The following is a 19,836-nucleotide window of genomic DNA, read 5'->3' on the forward strand; positions in this document are numbered from 1 at the left end:
TAATTCGCCATTCAATCTGAAGTTGGTAACTTCTCTAAAACCTTTATGCATTGGTTATATAAAATACTTAAGCTGCTTTTAAGTATATGGGTGGATTTCATTTGGAGAAATAGAGCAAGAAAACTCAACATTATTCATTTTATGTAGCATATATATGGATTTGATTATTTCACTAATTATTTTAGATAATTAACGAAAGCTTAGTGAACTGAAATAATTTTTTGGCATCTTGGGCGTGTTGCCCACTGGGTTCCACTTACCATTCCACAGCGACACCTAGTGTGGGGGTCTGGTATCCTTACTGTTTATGCGTGGGCTTTAACATATGAGGCTAAATGATGAGATGATCTGGTCTCTCCAGGTGCCTGAAAATGTAGACACATTGGTTTTGTCAGGACTTTCCTAGGTACTGGTTATGCATTAAATAATGAATTAAAGCATTCATAACTATTTTAATTAGTTTTTAAATTTGACTGTGTAATCACATTTTATGTTGTTCCATTTAACTGGAATAATGTTTTGGTATTTATTATTAAATCAGCGCGATATTGCCCTCAGTGTGTCCTCTCTAATTTTGTTTAAACTGGCATTTTGCGGTAATGAGCTCAGTTTCTTGCAAACTTTTGATCCGACTGTCATTCCACTGCGTGGCAACAGCGCTGACATAATGTAATGCCAGTCTGTTGCATAATCAAACATTTATGAGTTCATGAACTCCTAAGGCTTCCATCATGTAGAGAGAGGTTGACATTAAATCAAAGCGTGGTTATAAAGGTACTGAGAATTTAAATTGAGCTCTGTGTGTTCGGGCAGGTTTCGGAGAGACTGGCTCTCCCTACCTGATCACTATATCACATTATATTTGAGCAGTATTTGCGATATTTTAAGTTTTGCCCAGCTGAAAGAACGAACAAAAAAAATACCTTTTAAAGGGAAAGTAACCACAGGGTCATTTATCCATTCATCCCCCTCCTGTAACCGCTTGTCCTATGAAGTGTCGCGGCCCATTTAATATGAACAAAAATTATTTTTTTTTTACGATGCGACGATATTGATTCTATAAGAACAATCGATTATGAAGTCATAGCCTAATTTGATAGTCTATGAGTTATAGGATACGGGGTTCTTTAAGATTTTAACCAGACCCGCACCACCGTAAAGGTAAGAAATAGCATTTTCTGTTGCACATGCTCGAGCGAAGTGGATGAATTTAATTACAAAAAAGCACCTTAACAGTGAGCGTCGTAAAACATACCTTATGATCCGTCTTATCTCATCCTTCTTTAATTTATGAGGGCTGCGCTGCACCCCTTTGTAAGTAACGTGACATGTCGTTAATTAACGCACTGCCCGACCCACCGTTAAATCACTGCGCAGCCGAGAACGCGCACAGCATCGTCAACGCGCGCTCACAATGAGTTATAAAAACCGCGACCCGTCCAGAGCATTTTCTCCAATTACTCCCATATTACAAAATATCATGGGAGCTAATATACTGCCCGTCTCCTAAGATATAAGCAATGCAGGTTGGTGCTTGACACGCTCTGTGGGGAAGGTGGCTGTCTGAGAGCCGAAGTTTTTCTGATTTGAATCCCCGCTGTGACACAGCTGTTGTGCGGATGGCTTGTAAAATGAGCGCAAAGAAAAATAAAAATCTGTACATCTTTATTCACTGGTGCGTTTCCTTCCCTCTTTCTCTGCGCTGAGAAGGATGCCTATGCTTATTTTTCTCTCCCTCCTCTGCAAAGGAGAAATATTTCCCTGGCGAAATACGTTATTCACCGGTAAAGCCGTCTCGGCTCTCAATGATAAACCGCATGATTGTAAAATCGTTCCAGTTGTCATTTGAATAATTTAGGCAAGCTAATCAAACTCGGTTCTTTCCCAATTTCTTTGCCATTCACGTAGATCAGTAAATTACACTGAACAATGGCTATAGTGGTAACATCACTCTGATACTATTGTGTTTAGTGCATGTGCAGGTGCTTGTTAATTCGAATTCTGTAGCAGATCCTAATTAAGGGTCACTCAGTCAATAGGGGGGCAGCGCGATGCCTCACTAGGTAGCTCAGTGGCCTCACGCCTCCAGGGTTTGGGGTCTGATTGTCTGCTCCAGCTCTTTGTGTGCGGAGTGCCCGTATTGCCCGTATGTTAGGGTTCCCAGTCCAAACGTGCGTGTCAGATAAATTAGTGATTTTGCATGCCCTGTGCTGGAAGAACCCCCTGCTTTAGACTCAGATTTCTCTAATAGGCTCCACGTTCATTGTAACTCTACGTTGGATAAGAGCTACCGGGCAAATTAATGAATTGACACGTGATAATTGACTATTTTATCGTATTAACTTCCCCCCTAATGGAAAGGGGGCTATTACACTATACCTTTACCTACCAACGTGATTAATTAAAAACCAATATATCCAACATGCACTACTGTAGGCAGTTCTATTGATTCTATATAGTAAATAATATAACCACCTCAGGGTGACCGCAGTGGCCAGTGAGAGAGAATGTAAATACTGGGAGCACTGTACAGTGGATGGTAAAACATCTGGTATATTGTGTGGTTCCATATTTATTTCAGATAAAGGAGGTTTTTGATTGAGGCTGTATATGTTGCCCGTAATTCTGTGGTACATGTGAGGAAAACTGATCATTGATTGATAACTAAATTTCACTGCAGATGGGCAGGTTTATTCCTTTCGTCCTCCAGCTGATAGAAATTCAGCCCCTGTTACAGTTCTCCTGGGAAACCCTGGAGAATGTGTATGTGAAACCTCATCTTTAAGGTTTGCCAGTTGGCAGCAAAAAAAAGAAAAGAAAGTTATTTACATTTGCAGCATTAGCGGTGAGCATGCGGAAGCTCATGTACACAATGCAGGCCTTTGGGACTCAGTAGTAGTTACTCACTTCTGTTTCTGTTCAGAATCACCGTGTTACTCATCATCCAACCTGCAAATCCACATGCGCATGTGTGCATCAGTGTAAGCTGATTCATTCAGAGACACGGTGTTGCAAACGCTTATACAAAGCGTATTTATTTTTTCCTGCCTGGAATCTGTGTAGGGAAATATCCATTAATCACTGAAAATGCTATCGATGCGCTCAATGGACTCGGCTCGGCCAGATTTTCTGTGCTTCACAGCTTCGTGCCACAAAACCATGTTCATCATTATCGTCTCTGTGACTCACGCGGCCTTAAAGGCCAGCCGGTTTCCTGCTAATTGTAATTCTTATAGATGCGTATTTTGCCAGATTTTTGTCCCCTTGGACGCGCATGGGTGCAAACGAATCAATTACGGCTCCCCCTCTGAAAATATGGCTGGGAGATGTCCCTGAGCATGACTGGAATGCGCTATGCACGCTGTGACCCTCAGGTTTGGGTGCGGACAGTGGCCGTACACGTTTGAAAGAGCTTCTTCTTATAGTTTACAAGTTCCGCTAAAGTTGAGTTAATGTCACAGGAGCCACTGTAAGGTAATTAGACAGGAATGGAAAAGTTTTGCTGAGAAAATTGGGAAAAACCCGCTTTTGTACTTTTGAAGAGTTAAATGATCAGGTGCATATTGGCGAACGATTGGCGATGCATCGATAAATTAGCCATTTGACAGGTTTGATAACCTCATATGAAGCGATCGATGCTACGCTGATAACATAAGAGGCGATCGTGGTCTCAGGTAATATTCGCCTGGCCTGGACACTGACGGCGTGTGTCTCGGCACAGAGCCCTGGGAAGGTCCCCATTTCCCCCAAGCCGTCCGACAGGAAATGAAGTAAGCTAGTAATCTACCCTCCACAATGACATTTTACACGGAGTGCAAATGAGGTGTGGGGGGGGAACGGGGCGGACGGTGCCAACCCTGGCCCCATTTCTGCCACCTTCACAGTTTCGGGAGGGACGTAAATGCCACGGGAAGGGGAAGTTCACACTTTCTCATTACACCGGCGCCGGCCCCGTTGGGGGCTGGGGGGCCGAATGAGGGACGGGTGGCGGAGGCGGCGGAGCACAGGAGAGGTCCTTTGCATTACTGCTGAGGCTGGGAGAGTGAGGGGCTTGGCCATAGCCTGACAGCCGGACCCCTGCGGTCAGCAGGATTTACCCGCACTTTTCAGATCCGGGCCAAAAGTGCTGAACCAGACAACTCTGGCTCTCTGGCGCTAGGAACACAGATTCTTGTCTGGAGTAATTAACCCAAGCAAATGGAGGTTGTCAGACGAAAGTAGCAGGCAGGGTTTGGTCTCTTTAATTACTGGCCGTGTCACCGTTCTAAGGGCTTAGCTACGCGTCGAAGTGTCCCCCTAACCTGATACAAAGAGCTTGTTTTACTGCTCTAGTTAAGGTAGCAGCTTGTGGGAAAAGACTAAGAGGCGAAGGAAATTAGGTCGGGGCCTTGCCGTAAGTGTGAAGATAGAAAGCTATTTGGGTGCATATCAACCAAAGCGGTATATAAATTATACAGATCACATTTAAATTAATGCTCCATCAGCAGTTCAGGTTTAGATTTTTTTTTTTGGAGTATTTCAAATGATTTCATCATGCAGTGTTTTTATTTCTTAAGTCCGCATAATTCATAAACGCGGCAGCAAGCCGCGTGTAACGGATGTCTTTTCTCGGCCGAAATCCCTGCCAAGACGGCTCATTTTAACGTTTCTTTATCGCTGGAAAAGACGGAGACAGAGAAGGGGCTCTGTCATGGCGTGGAGAACACGAACCGGAGTGCTGGCTCGGGGGGGGGAGCTTCTGCCGCACGCTGGCGCGCGTGATGCAGCTCGGCGGAGCCTCAGGCCGGCGGGCCGTGGAGGAGCAGGTGGCTGATGGGGGGAGTGTACCGCGGGAGAGGCGAGTCAGACTGACCCCCTCCCAAACCACTGCAAGGCCTGTGAAGGCTGGCTGACTGATAAAACACCATTTTCTTTTTGGCTAACGTGTAGCTAGTTTAAGCTGTAAACATCCATCCATCCATCCATCCATTTTACAAAAAGAGCTTATCCAGCACAAAGCCTGGAGTCTCTCCCAGGGAGCACAGGGCGCCAGGCAGGGAATACCCAACACGGGCTGCTAGTTAAGCCGTAAACACTTGTGTTCAATAACTAACACTGTAGTGCTTCTACTGCACTCTCTGTACTGTGTTATTATCTCCAAAGTGCTGTTATTTCCTGACATTAGATGCAGTGTAAGCAGCTAATACTTTTTAAAGAAGGTGATGTGAATCACAAGCTTCACACTAACTAAAAATACATTTAACACCTGAAATGTGTGACTCTTTATCATACTTCCACCGATACAGACCTGATTACAGCGGGGTAATGCAGCAACTGTGCTGTTCAGCTGGCTAAACTTGTACTATAGATAATTATCTTTTATTTAATGATTTTATAATTTTTTTCTCCAGGACCTCAGGTCTCTAGTGCTGTGTGGGAACTACGTGTAGTTAGACATACCGTGACTTATATTACACATGATTTAAAGGCTCGGTGCATGTGCTTGATTAACCTCGACGATAAGACGGTGACATGTGGCTGTGTGGGTTTTTTCTCGCGGGCCTGTGCTTGTGAATACTCCTGTGGTTCCACTGGGAATAAGGGGGGGGGTGGAGGTTTGTGCGAGCAGGGCTATGACCCGTGACCCCAATGGCGTGACAGAACGTCTGTGAGGTCACGACCCCATGCGGATCTGTCACCTGCCATAGCTAGAGGGCAAGACTGCAGTAAGGAGTGTACAGCGTGGATCGATATGTCAATCCTACCAAAGCCTTTCCTCTCTTCAGGCAAGACTGGGCACCTGCAGAGACTTAGTAAGATCAAGGTTTATTAAAGGGTTCAAATGTTGTAGGGAAATTGATTAGGCTAATGCAAGGCTACCTACTGTTTGGAAAATAAAATCAAACATACAGTGTAATTAAAATCACTGTGGAATGCTCCTAAGCGTGGTGTTATGTTATAAAGAGACAGATGGATCATTTTAACGAACAGCCTGGGTAATAAAGGTGAAGGATCTCTCTCTTAACTGATGTTTGTGGCCTTACAGGGAGTGTGGAGTAATCCTGCGTACACACTTCACAAGTCTATGAGAAGTTCTAAATCTCCCATCACGATAGCACCGAGCCGGTCCGGTCTGCAGGATTTTGACAGATTTCCGAGCCTCATCCTCAGGAACCTTTTGTCGTCTGATGCTGAGAAGCGTCTGAGGGGCGGAGTCAAGGCGGTGGGCAGGGTCATGTGAGGCACACGCGAGTTTTCACAGCGGCTGAGCCAACTGCGCGAAATATTTCTATTTCATCCCCCACTGTGAGTGCAGGGGAAGAGCTGAAACACCTGAAGGCGAGTCTGTGCCCGGGAGCCCGGCAGTAGGTAGTCAGTGCACAGGAAGCGGCGCTCGCTCTGAAACAAAGCACATCTGCCTCATTATCAGCAGCGTGGAGGGTTTGTGATCTCTGTGAATCTATCATGGACTAACTAGCTGGCTAGTTTAAAGAGGGTCCCACAGAGACTTCGCTTCCTGCGCTGCAGTAAACGACTGAAACCGCTGGTTTCATGCAGAAGCATAATCATACCATCTCAGTGGAGAATCACTGTACAGATGTAAAGTCAGTTCATTTCCCAACCTCTCTGAATGGGTTTTAACAGGTCTAACAATAACGCAGTGCCCAGTGACTACCAACTCTCGAGCAGCATGCTGACCAAGTAGCTAAATGCAGTTTGTAAGGTGCATATGAGGCAACCCCTTTGGGGCCTGGAAGACTGGGAGAATGGTTACTGCTGGCAAAACGTTGACTAATATATCTGAGGTGGTTGTGCGTGTAAATGAAAGAGCAGGCAGACGTCTTCAGAGGGAGGCCTTCTGTGGATTTCATCGATTATTATTTGTAATACCTGCTTTTTAAAACACAGGCGCCCGTCTCTTACGCTGAAATTCACTTTGAGACCCTTTAACTGGTAATGCGACGTGGTGGTGGGACTTTGCGGTAACATCCTTATTGGTGGGGCGGCAAACAGATCTGCCCCTGAAGCGAGGCCATTGGCAGTCTGGCACTGCAGTCTGGCTTGGTGCAGGCTGGGCTGCTCTGTCTGTCTCTCTGTCCTCTCCCCCCCCCCCCCCCCCGCATTTCTCCTGGATGTAACGGTACCTGAGGTGGCTTTGTAGCTGACGGCCTTGAGTGACGGTCTCGCAATATCTAGCGCCTTCACATTTCCGCCGGGTCGTCACCCTCGTCTCCTGCTTCTGTTCCCCCCCGATTCACTGTTGTCTTCACTCCCTTCAGAAAGGCTCAGTTTCTGTGTGCAGTGTGCAGTGTGCAGTGTGCAGTGTGCAGTGTGCACGCCCGAAGGCGCCTGGCGTCCCATGTGCTCGTGCCCGGTCTGGTCAGGTGGTTGGGAGACGTCACTCTTCAATCCTCTGACTCTGTTCTGTCTTACAGGCTGTGCGTTCCTTACCTACTGCGCACGCGAGTCTGCCATTAAGGCCCAGAATGCCCTCCACGAGCAGAAGACGCTGCCAGGGGTAAGTCTGCACCCAGCACCGCCTCCTGGGCCACCCGCTCCGCCTAATGCCGACGATGAAACATTTGGAAAACGATGGGGTCGATAATCTAGCCTTTTCTCCACGCCTGAGTTTGGAGCGGCCGTGGCCCCCCCAGGGAAGACCACACGCAATGAAGCATTGATTACACACACTCTGCGAGCTTAGAAGACGGCAGCCTCAAATGCCATTCCAATTATTCTTTGCATTATTATTAAAACCAGCTTTTCCTTTGAAAAGGCTAGTCGATGTTGTCCAGTCCGGAGCTATTTAACGTTTGGGGGGGGGGGGGGTGGTGAGTGATAAGCACATTTCTCATGGCGGAGACGGCCACTAGGGCAGAGTCGTTAGCCCCCCCCTCAGGACAGGAACAAAGCTGTGAGGCAGAGAGGTCTGATCCGTTCAGATGAGGCCTGCTTTTGAAAAATAAACAGGTGGGTGGGTGTTTTTTTTTGGGGGGAGGGGGGTGGCTCAGCCAAAAGGCACACGGTTTCCCTTTAAACACACAAGGAGTCACTCCTTTCATGCTTTGAATTTGCCAGGCTTCAGTCTTTGGGGCCTTTTGCCATGAAGACGGTTTGCATTTGAGAGAGAGAGGGAGGGAGAGGAATTGAAGGCAGGGCCTTTGAAAAAGGATGTCAGTAGATATATATTCATGGTCGGCTGTGGCCTAGCAGGTTAGCGATACTTTTGGGGGGGGGGGGGGGGGGGGGTCTCACAGCTTGCAGATTCAGCCCAAGGACCAATTGCGCCGCCGCCAACCTCGGGGAGTGAACATCACGGGGTTGGGAAGCAGAGGGTGAGGGGTGAAGGCCATCGGCGGACCCTGGGGACCAGCGGGCGGCCACGAGGGCTCAAGAGCAAGTGGCAGCGTCACGCGCTGCCGGGGAGGGGCGCACACATTCCCCAGCATCCCGCGCACATTTCTGCTCGCCTGCCAAATGTACGGACACACGCCCACGGGTGCGGGGCCGTGCACACAAGCCGGAATCATCCGGCTGCAGACGCGAGTGAGAATCCGCTCCCTCGTCACTGCTCCGGGGGGGGCTTTGTGAGAATTAAACCGTAGCCGCCCCCACTCTCGGCAGTGATCAAGCAGGCCGGCACTCCTTAACTAGGCCAGGACGCTTTCTGAGAGCGTGTGGCGGTGGGAGTGCTATCCTGGTGCGAGGAGCTGTCTCCGTGTCTGAGTTACGGCGCGTCGTCATCACCAGGCCGGCATCTTACAGCCCTTGGGAATCCCGGGTCGGTCTTTCTCCGCCCACTTCCATGTCCCCGTCAGGCTGGCATAACGACAGATTACCAAGCGGCACTGACCTGTTTGCCGCCGTGAATTGCTAACGAATTGCCGTTTGATGAATGCGATATGTAAAAAGTCTTTTACGAGCGTTCCCATAAGATGTAGTTCTAATGGTACAATTACAATCGTGCTGTTCATTGATTTGTGCTTATTTGTTGAGCTGTACAATGAATCAGGTGCCTGGTTCATAGGGGTTTTTTGGAAAAGCTACTGTATGATTTACATTAATCGCTACCTGTGAAGGTGGATTTCTAGATGACCAGAGTGCAGTCTTTGCTCTTTGACGCACCGGGGATCTCCAGTGTTGGCCCCTAGGAACTGTGTTGTGACAGTGTGGAATTCGTTGGGTGCCCATCTGGGTGTGTTTGTGTCATTGTGTGTGTGTGTGTGTGTGTGTGTGCATGTGTAGCGGAGATGAGATCCCAGTAGCTAACCCCTCCCTCTCCTCCATGGCACGAAAGCCTCCCGCCTGCCACTGGCCCCTAAATCTCACGCAAACGCCCCCCCATCGCTCGCTGCTAACGGTAAGTAGCCATGCCAGTTGTTTGTTTGTGAAATACCGCTTGATATGCAGTTTGCCAGAGGCTACGGTGTAATTAATGTAAACTAGGGCTCCCTGGGAGAGGAGTTATGAGTTATTAACGGCCGAGTTTTTGTCATTAACTCTTTCCCTGCTGACCCACCCCCCCAAGCCCCCGAGGTGGGGGGCCCATGCTCACCTGGTTTTAACTCATATGGGACTACCTCAGCTCAGAACGATTATGGTATGTTCAGGAGCAGGTGTGGCGAGGTGGCGAGCCTCTCACTGGGCCCGCCCACACACACGGGCGTGAAGTTGAGTGTGACGATGACAGCGACGATGATGCGAGGTGTTTATTCGTCGCTGTTAGAGCCAATGGGCATTCAAGAAAACGCTTAGTGGCATTTTCTATGGTGTGTGTGTATGCATAATACCAGCTGTTTTCTATAACTGCTTATCCAGTACTGGACCTGCCTAATATTCCCGAGTTATCCTGCAGCCTATCTCAGGGAGTGCAGGGCACCGCAGGACACACATGAACCTAAAAGACTGGCAACCTGGAGACACGAGACACCAAGCTACGTGTTTTTGGATTGCAGAACGAAAACCCGCCCCTTTCTTTGTTATTTCCTCCCGTGTGCCTGTAGCTTCCAGGATAAGCTTTAGACCCCAAAAACCCTGCACAGAACATGTGGGTATTGAAAATGGATGGAGGGATGAAAACCCACGATGATATGAGCACGGGCGAGGATTGAACCCCCAGCCCTGGAGATGAGGCCATAATCTCAGTGCCACCATATCTTTCTCTCTCTCACTCTCTCTCTGTCTCTCTCTCTCTCTCTCACACACTCTCACACACTCACACACACACGATGAGGAAAGCTGCCCCTGTGTCGTGCTGAGGCTCCCGTGTGGTCATATGTGCAGCACTTCGGGCCAACCGGTCGCAATCAGATGGTGGGCGTGTGGCACTTCTGTAGGCGGCAACTGATTGTGATTACAGCCCGTTCTGTCGCCAGCCTGTTATCTGTTTGCCACGCTCCGCATTTGATTCTGCAGCTGTGAGCCGCCTCCAAATTAATGGGCACCAACCGCTGTGACTTTCGGCAAATGGCATAGAGGCGTGCCGCTATAATGCAGTGCCACGCCGGCGAGGACCATGTTTGCCACTGACAGGAGGTAGGAAGAGGGTGTTTAATAAACAAGGGTCATCGAATTATCGTCCATCGCATGTGATCGACACCTCGGCGCTCAGCGGCGCCTCCTCCTGGTCTTGTGCGCCACGCGTTGCCAGGACACCTTTTCCACGATCGCCGTACCTCCCCCCGCCTTCCGATCATCCTTCCCAAGCATGAAATAATCTCCTTTAAAAAATGCATACACGCTGGTTGTATAAACAACAGCCCCCTTTTCTCTTTACAGGATGCAGAAATGAATCCCCGGAATGAATCGGCAATCGCCTTTTTCCCGACTCTGATTTATACGATTTGCTTAAGGGGTGGCAGCGGCCGGAATGACTGAGATCCGCGGCAGCGGGATGAAGGCTGATGAAATGATGGAGCTGGGAATGGGCCGGGAAATGAGATGCTGGGCCGTGTCCTTTGTGCACTTAAAGTGTGTTTACCTCTCTGCGAGTCACACACACACACACACACACATATATGCATGGCTGCCCCTTCCCACAACAGGCCCGCAGGGTTGACCTTGTAGCGAGGAGGTCCTGCCACAGAACCCCACTGTCCGTTGGGGGGGGGGATGGTTTGCAATCCCAGAGCCTCCTCGTAAAAGAGCAGGCTGGCACAAAGCCTGAATAATTTAAGCCTGTTTGTTTGGGGGGGGGATGCTGATGGGAAACCAATCGGTGGCTGGCAAAATGAAGGTCTTGCTGCTGGGGGGGGAGGGTGGATTTGTTAGAATTTTGCCCTGAGGGTAGCGGGAGAGACGGCAGGATGGGGGGCTAGACGATGGCTGAAAGGTAGAGAAGGTCAGCAGGGTGATGGGAGCCTGTTTCCCCTCTTTAGTCAGGTGAATAAATATGAATACATTTGACGGGTTTCTCGCGAATAAACCTGCTTCACGTGGAATCTTCCGGGGCAAGCGGGGGCCAGCTGAAGTGACAGCCGTACATTGTTTGTTAAGCAAGAAGGAAGTGCTGAATTCGTAAGTGCACACGTCAGTGGTGCACCAAGTGCAGCGGCACTTAAAAAAAAAAAAATGCGTAAATTTACCCACCAATATTCATGAGATAGCACTTTCTGTAAGAGCATCTACTCTTATGCTGTAGAAGCGTGTGATAGTCATCGCTAAATTGCCCTTAGTGTGTGTGTGTGTGTGTGTGTGCGGCCTGCACTGGACTGGCATCCCGTACACGCCGCCCTACCCTGTTTCCACACCTCTCGCCTTGACAGTCCTGTGCTTCGTAAGCGTTTGGATCGGCGGGTATTACAGCACTCTGCTGTGTCTATGGTTTTCTTTAAGGGGAATCACACTGACATTCGTGTCTCCCCAGCAGCCCCCAAACACCTCGACTCTGGCATCTCTTGACTTTGCAGACGCCGAGAATTTCACATAAACAGCACAAGGCAGGAGCCTGAGCGCGGTTAATCGAAGGACAACAATTGGGGGTACGGGCGAGGGGGGGCCAGGATTGAGGAGAAGAGCACTGGAGGGCTATGAGCAACACGAAATTTACTGCCTGATAGATATCAGTCAATCAATAGTGTCCTGCTGTATTGAGGGGGGGGGAACGATCCCTGTTTCACGAATGTAAAAACGCTTGTCGTGCTCCGTCGAAGGCTGATTTTACGGATTAACTGCGTGCGTTTGCGGATGGCGCTGCTGTAATGGGTTTGCATCCGCGGCCCGGGCCGATGGAACCCCCCCCCCATCACATGGCTGCTATGGCGGGAGCCAGAGGCGGGGGGGGGGGGGGGGGGGTCGCCGCGGCTCGACGTCTCACCGCCCCGCCGTCGTCGGCACCCGTCGGAGCCCCTAGCCACTTCTTGCAGGGCTGGAGTCGGGAAGAATTAGTGCAGCTTCAGAGCCCACACACACGCACGGGGTGGGGGGGTGTATGTGTGGAATGGCACCGGAGCGTAATGTGCACCGTAAGGAGCCGCCGCACAGGAGCACTCCTGGGGGAGCGGAATGCACACAGCCCCCCCCCAGCAGCCTCTAGAAATAGGCAAGAATAAATAAGGTAAATTGTTACGCCTTTTTTCCCTCCTTTTTTGTTTCATACTGGGTTAAGCCACATATTTAGACACTGCTTCCCATCTCAAGGGCTTTGCGGTGTTTAGCGCGGAGCTGGCTTTGCACTTTACGGCCATTTTTACAAGCCGGGGTACTGAAAGAAAAACAATATCAATGCTAAATTTGTCAGCCGTGCCTCGGGGGGGTGGAATAGGGTCACGGGTAAAGGTGGGGCCACTCACAGATTAAGGGGCATTTTAAATCTGCATGGCTTTAGCTTATTTTTACTTTGACTCGTCTAATGATGTTCAGTTGACTCGCCGGACGCTGGTAGAAGCAGAGACTCTTTTATCGGCTTCCACTTGAGATCCTTCCACTATCGCGGCCTGTGTGATTTTTTTATTTTTTAATTTTTCCCTAAAGCTGGAGCGAACAGCCTCTCTTGCCCATTGAAAGAGAACGTAAGGCACTGCAGTAAACGGTGGAGCTTATAAATTAAAGCGCTATTAATTGTCTCGAGGTCGTCGGCCGGGCTGACCCGGGAGGTCAAACCACTCTGCTTCAGAGTGTAACTCTGGATTGTGGGTCATGGGATGGAGCGGCCAGGAACTGATATGGAAGATCTACCAAACCTGCCTGTTTAGCCGTTTTGCGTGTGCTATTTTTTCTGGGGTACAGGTTGGAAAAAAAAAATGAATTATTAATGCTTCGTATTTTTAGTCTCTTTAACCTATTTGCAGTTATGGCTGGAGACTGGCCCAGTGTCTGTGGAATTGAGTCACGTGACGTCGTGATCTGGGTTACGCCGTGCCAGTGTGTCTGGCTGAGCTCTCGTAGTGTGGAGCCTCGCTCGTGTCCCTGTCCCGGCCGAGTTCAAGGATACACGCCTCCCCGCGAGTGCGGTCTGCTCCCGGGTGTGCGGTGGGCGGCGCGTGCAGGCTTACAGCTGTCACATGGTTGGGGCTCTGCATGTCACCAAGCGTCACCACCTTTCACGGCGGCCGGCCCCATCTTCACTCCGCTCTTTGTTTCTGTCAGAGGAAGAGAATGAGGAGGGAGGACAGGTGGCGCGAGGAAGGATGGGGGGGGGGACGGCAGGGTCACTCTGGGGGCCGGGAACAGCGAGCTGTGTTGACATCAGGCATCCCCTGGAGCTGAGGAACCCGCCCTCGCCACACCCCCTCCGGGAGGCTCATTTGTAAGGCAGATCCCGCCTGGTCACAGACGGTGGGGGCGACATGGAACATTTGTCAGCTGATTCAATTCACCTGCTGGGGGGGGGGGGGGATGATGAGTTCAGCTTGATTGACAGGTGTTGGGGTGGTGGTGGGCTCAACGTCCCTTCCCACCCAGACTGATTGGGTCAAAGACAAGATACGGCACGTCCTGGTAGGGGGGTGTGAGGGGAGGGTGGCGGTGACCAGAACTCGGATGGGTGGCCGTCTGCCCGATTCGCACTGTGGGCCAACGCCTGGGTGCCTGTTATATACAGGCTATGCTCCAGGGGCCAGGATCCCCAACACTGCCCCCACACATCGCCAGGGTAGCAAATGGGTATGCCCCTCCCAGTAAGAAGTTTTTCAGAGAGCTGTGCGCTTTCAGGGAAACTATTCGGTCGATCCATTCTGTTTATAGCCATCTTTGTAAAATAATAAATAAAACAACAGCAAAACACACACGGAAAGAAAATCATACATCTGTCATCCATCTTCACCTGTATCTTTATCTAGTACAGTGTAGTCGTCAGCAGAAAGAAATCTAAAAGGAATCTAAAATAAATGCAGTATCACTGGTCATTGGACCTAGACTCCTGAACTGATGGTGGACAGGGACTTTTTGTGAACGGTCCTTTCAGGTATTTATCGCAGAGAGTGCTCTGGACATTGCTGGTGATTTTGACTTTTTTTTCCCCCGACAGCTACAGAATGCTTAGTCCTAAATGATGGGCTACGTTAGACACTCGCGGATCTCAGCGCAGATTCGGGCCGTCGGGTTTTGGTCCAGACTACAGAAGGGGGTAAATGGAGCGAAGGTGGGGAGCCCAGTGCTTGGCTGGCGTGTACCATGACCGGCTGATCCATGGCTTAGAGAGATCGCAGCGCCATGCCTGGGTTTCCGAGACACAGCAGGCTGTAGGGTTCTGTTCGACGCCACCCGACAGGAACCATACTAAAAGGCGGGAGGTGGAATGGGCTCCATAGAGAGGACAGTCCGCTTCGTTTGGCACCAGGCTCCTCCCACGGAAGGAGGTAGGATCAGATCGTACAGCGCCCCCAGGTGGCCACAACCAAAACATTTGGCCCGCATGAGGAAAACGGTCCTAGGAGAAGGCAGTGCTGGCATGACACAAAGACATCTGGGCCGAGTCAGGTGACATGGGAATGAGCGACGGTAAAGCGGCAGCGGAACGCCGCTCGAGAGCCCCCCCGGGTTCTCTGGGGTGCCGCTGTTCCCGTAGCTGCACCAGGGAGACGCTAACGTGTCCGGATTGAGTCGTCTTCCGTGACACCTCCACGGTGATGGACCCGCCGGGTGGTTACCATGGTAACACGAGCAAGTGACGGGATGGAATAGCATGTGATCCATTAGGGATACGGGGTTTTGGGGGCTGGGGGGAGGGTTTGGCTGTTTATTTACTAGGTTTGTTTGGTCCGTCTGTCATGATGATAGTGCAGCATGGCTGCTGTTCCCCTTTGTTCCTCAGAGGACCACACAGAACCCCAGTGTTTATCCGCTCCAGCCCACCCCGATTTGGGGTGTGGGAGGTGCTCCCCCCCAGCTCACTCCAGGCCCCCCTCCCTGCATCGTGGTGCTGCTAACAAGCTGCGTTTGCCAAGTCAATGAGCCCTAGCGCTGGCCTCCCTGCCTTCCCCGTCGCCGTGCGGCTGACAGATTTAACTAACTTTACACCAGGACAAATGAGAAGACATCAACAAGGCAATAAAGGTCCTTCACATCCTCAGACACATCTAAAAGCACTTTGCCTGCGTCGAATGAATGGCCGGCGTCGGGCGGTGTCAGATTTATTGCGGGGATCTGGAGTTAAAGCCCGCGGGGCTCAGCGGTCCTTGGGGTTATTCCAGGCTGCGCCTGAGTGCTGCACCCAAGGGTCTTTGACGATCCATTCTGCCGCTTCACTGCATTCTGTGCTTAATAAATAAGTGCAGTGAAATGTTTTTGTGCTTAATAAGTGCAGTGAAATGTTTAAGCTTGGCTGGCTGGAGGGTGCAGAGGTGCTTGAGGGTTTTGAAAAATATCCATCCATCCATCCATCCATCCATCCATCCATCCATCCATCCATCCATCCATCCATCCATCTTCCACTGCTTTTTCAGCGCAGTGGATGTCCCGGTGGATGCAATGCTTCATCCCCGAGTCAAACACTAGATCTGTCAGGGTGATGCTACTGCAAGCGTTTGTGCGTTGTGACGTGGCGCGTGTCGAATCACGCCGGCACTGCGTGTCGGATCACGCCGGCACTGCGTGTCGGATCACGCCGGCACTGCGTGTCGGATCGCAGGGCCACTGTTCGCGTGTAAGATACGCCTTTCCGGACAGCGAGGCGGCTCCATCTTCACGGCTTCGAGAAGAAAGGCAGACTCGCGATGGAGATGAGGCCAGGGACCATCGGCAAGATGACGTTTCGCCATGCGGCTTGGAGGCTTTTGTAAGAAAAGCCCCTTTTAATGGGGACCTCACGTGGGGGGGTGCGACGGTGGGGGCCACAGCTGGGATGGGGGTCTAAATAAGAGGCAGGCGAGGCGTTTGGGGGGCTGGGCAGTGCTCAGCTGCTGTTAGGGCTCTCCGCGTCGAGCTGGGACGTGCCGCTGTTTGATGTGACGGGGGCCACATTATGTCACATTAAGGAAGATGATGAAACACTCCCCAGGCTCTATGCTGTGTCTGGGGGAGTGGCCTCCTGCTTTCCGAACTACTGACGACGGCGCGTAGAAACAGCACCTGAACCGGACGGAAAAAAATTGCTCTCTACGCGAGAGACGCTTTCAGGAAGCTCTTCAAAATTCCCTCCTCGTCGAGAAGTACGATAAATAAAAACAGCGTGACTATGGTAATCGTGGTCTTTTGTCACCCCTTGGGATTTTAGAAAAATAAAGTTAAGGATATATGGTGTTATTTTTTTAAAAAAAACAGATCCAAACAGTACATATTAATCACCATATTGCTCAAAGCAGCTGAGTTCTGTATCCAGGGTGCATTGATGGATGGGCGACACGGATCACCGGACCCCAAAGATGTTAAACTGTGATTTAGATATAAAACTGCCCTTCCCCGTTTCCCATGATGCACCGGGGTGCGGTAATGTTCTGCCACCCAAAGCCGCTTTGTTCCCGCAAAACCTATTACGCACAATCTCAGTATCCAGCGCTCTGGACATCACCAGCTGGACCGACTAGAAACGTTTTCACCCTCCCCCCCCCCCACACAGAAAGAAACAAATTGTCTCAGCACCAGCCGATCGCCCTCGGTCTGGCAGACCGCGAGCGGGAGAGGCGGTGCCGATGTGAGACAGGGCAGCCAGGCGGGCTGTCCATGGGCATTTCCCCGCATGCCTAATTAGCGGCACCTAAACCCCATCCGGCAGACAGGGCGTGTTTAATTAAGCTCAGGTGTACCGAATTAAGATCATAGAACAGATTTAAGTGGCTTAATTTGGCCCGAGAGCAGAGGCTGATGTCGAGCTCTCCGTGGGCCAGACGGCGATGAGGTAGCGGAGGTGCCTTAATGGCGGGGGCTACCTGCGGGGGGGGGGGTGCCTAGCTTTCTGTCTGTCGTGAAGCACTGCTCACATCCTGTACAGCAAATTAGCCCCCTCTATTATAAATCTTATAAATAAAGCAATTAACTCCGAACAATGCAGCTGAACAATAGCATTTGCTGGATTTCAATATGAGTCAGTCCGGAAAATGTATCTGAGAAATTCATTTTTAAAGAAAACCGGATGAAAAAATGAGTAATCTCTCTTCCTGTTTGCTCTGGAGATGGAAAGAAAATGGTATCTTTTCTCTTTTTTGGAACTCTGGGTGGCAAAGCCTGATTGGAAAGTGAATTTGGGCACTCATAGTCGTACTTTGGGCCGTTTGGGAACTACTCCAGAGGTTACGCCGTAGAAGGGAAATGGAAGAGCCTGTCGGAGGTATGAGCTGTAGTTTTTCGAAGATGTTGGACACCATGCCAAGGCTGTGTATTTAGGCAGGACAGCAAGGTTCTTATATTTTGTGCGCTGCGGAATTTGGGGGCTCTAAGATATTTGTCTTTGTTCTTCTTCAGCTCTGTGTGTGTGTGCATGTTTATGTGTGTGTGTGTGGATTATGTTTTATAACACCTGTTATGTTGACATTGTGGGGACTACCTTTTCGGTCTCCATAAGGAGAAACACAATTTTATAAAATTATATTAGTGACTGCGATCAAAAAACTGAAAATTTCAAAAGTCTTATAATTCAATGGTTACTTATGGTTAAGGTTAGGACTGGGTAGAGGTTAAGGTTGTCATTGTTGGAAATAGCGGTTTCCCAAAGAAATGAATGGTGAGTCCCCACAAAGATATAAAGGCCAACGTGTGTGTGTGTGTTTTGTATGCAGTCATTTACAGTCTCAAAAACCACCTTGGGATTTAATTTTAAACAGATGGTTGCTTAAGTGTTCATCTCCAGATCCCATTTTTTTTTTTTACACGTGGTATTTGTCTATTAATTTCGTTCCATTTTTAGCCACATACATTCCCAGCTGACTGTGTGTTTAGTAAAACTTCAGATTTTAATTCCCCAAAGTATCCTCGAGTATCCGTCTGACTTCCATGCTGCTTCCCTTAAATGGGACCGTTTTTATAAATGTAGATAACGTGGCTCCATATAGTTTGGTGTGGAAACTGCTCTTTTTCCCTGGGAGAGATTCCTTGTGGAGCCAGAGCTTGCTAGCATGACGTTACTCAGATGACATATCAGCGAGCGTCACGGCAACGCAGAATGGAGATGCAAAAAGGAACAACATTTAACAAGGCCCAATGAGTCAAATCGACATTTTGAAAGCTAAAATCGGACGCAGAGACTGGCGAAGTTGCTGTCCGTGGTTCTGAAGCAGACAGACACGCCACGGCGGTCTCTACTACAGGGCTGAAACCAAGCGTGAAGAGCTGCTTAAGGGGCACTTTAAGTGACCTACTTACTCTCGGCGTGGGACACGGTTTAAGGGAACAGAAACACTTTGTTTTAGGGATTACTCTGAGTCAGCAGTATCCAAGTCGTAACCCCAGACACGAAGAGAAACCCGCTGACAGTGGAAGCCGCATTGAAACGTATTAAAATAAACATCAAGCGCATGTGCTGTTGTGCATTTAATTTGCGACGCATCCTCTGCATCCCCGCGCCACCTTTCTATTTTAACCGCTGCGCTCCCATACTTCCGCTGCCTCCCTCCCTCGTTCGCTTCCCTCTTTATTTCTCTCTCGCTCTCGTTCCCCTCATCACTTCAGTCGGCATCGGCCGCTCTCCCCCTTGGGATTTTGCGAGCGGAGACCCCGCCAGGCTTCCCTGAAGCGCAGCCTACAAACGCCGGGTGTCGCCACACGGGGGGCGCTTTATGTTACCGCCCGTTAAATATAGATCATCTGCCAGTATCCAGGTTCTGTGGCCACCAGTGGGCGGGGGGGGGGGGGGGGGGGGGGGGCATCGCCTTTGTTTGTCTGTTTATTTGTTTTTTTTTCATTTTTTTCTCTCGCCCAGTACCTACCGGCTGGGAAGTGACAGACAGACGGAGAGCGCGGTTGCAGTTTCTTCACGTCGCTCCACGTCAGCGGCCTGGCCGACGCCTAATTAATATGCTAATCCCGCTTTTTCAGATTGTGAAATGTAGCTCGGCAGGTATGCGTGCTGGAGCGATTGCTGAAGGATCACCAGGGTAACGGCCTCATGGACGCCGATTACGAACCACAAACGCCTGATATCTTTTTGATGATTAGCCTGATCTCTCGGAAGAGGGAAGACCCAAGCCAGGCAGCCCACTCCCCGGCACGCGCTGGAGGATAATGGCTTTGTCTAGCGGCCGAGGGTGGGGGCTTCTGTGGCCTTCGGTGCACGTTCTCCCCCTCTCATGCAATACCGGGCCGCAGATGCACTCTGAAGCTCCTCTGTAGTCCTGACGTCACTCCGGACGCCTCTTCAGTGGCCTAACAGGCCTTTGAACATCGGCCTCAAAGATACCGTCTATGCCAAAGTAAATAATGAAGCAAAAATGACTAAATTCTTTTGGCACATGCCAAAAACATCGCTATGATGTCACCCCCCCCCCC

The 19,836-nt window shown here is 50.1% G+C and overlaps 1 protein-coding gene across 10 annotated transcripts in view; it reads left to right on the plus strand.

Annotated features, from left to right (window-relative positions):
- celf5a (cugbp, Elav-like family member 5a) overlaps positions 1-19,836 on the plus strand; it is a 156,382-nt gene that overhangs the window by 12,838 nt on the left and 123,708 nt on the right. For all 10 annotated transcript variants that reach the window (XM_048976953.1, XM_048976955.1, XM_048976957.1 and 7 more), the window contains exon 2: positions 7,416-7,498. In XM_048976953.1, coding sequence (XP_048832910.1) covers positions 7,416-7,498 — 83 coding nt within the window. The remainder of the gene's footprint in view (positions 1-7,415; positions 7,499-19,836) is intronic.

The sequence above is a fragment of the Brienomyrus brachyistius genome, chromosome 15, assembly GCF_023856365.1.
Source record: "Brienomyrus brachyistius isolate T26 chromosome 15, BBRACH_0.4, whole genome shotgun sequence".
NCBI lineage: Eukaryota > Metazoa > Chordata > Actinopteri > Osteoglossiformes > Mormyridae > Brienomyrus > Brienomyrus brachyistius.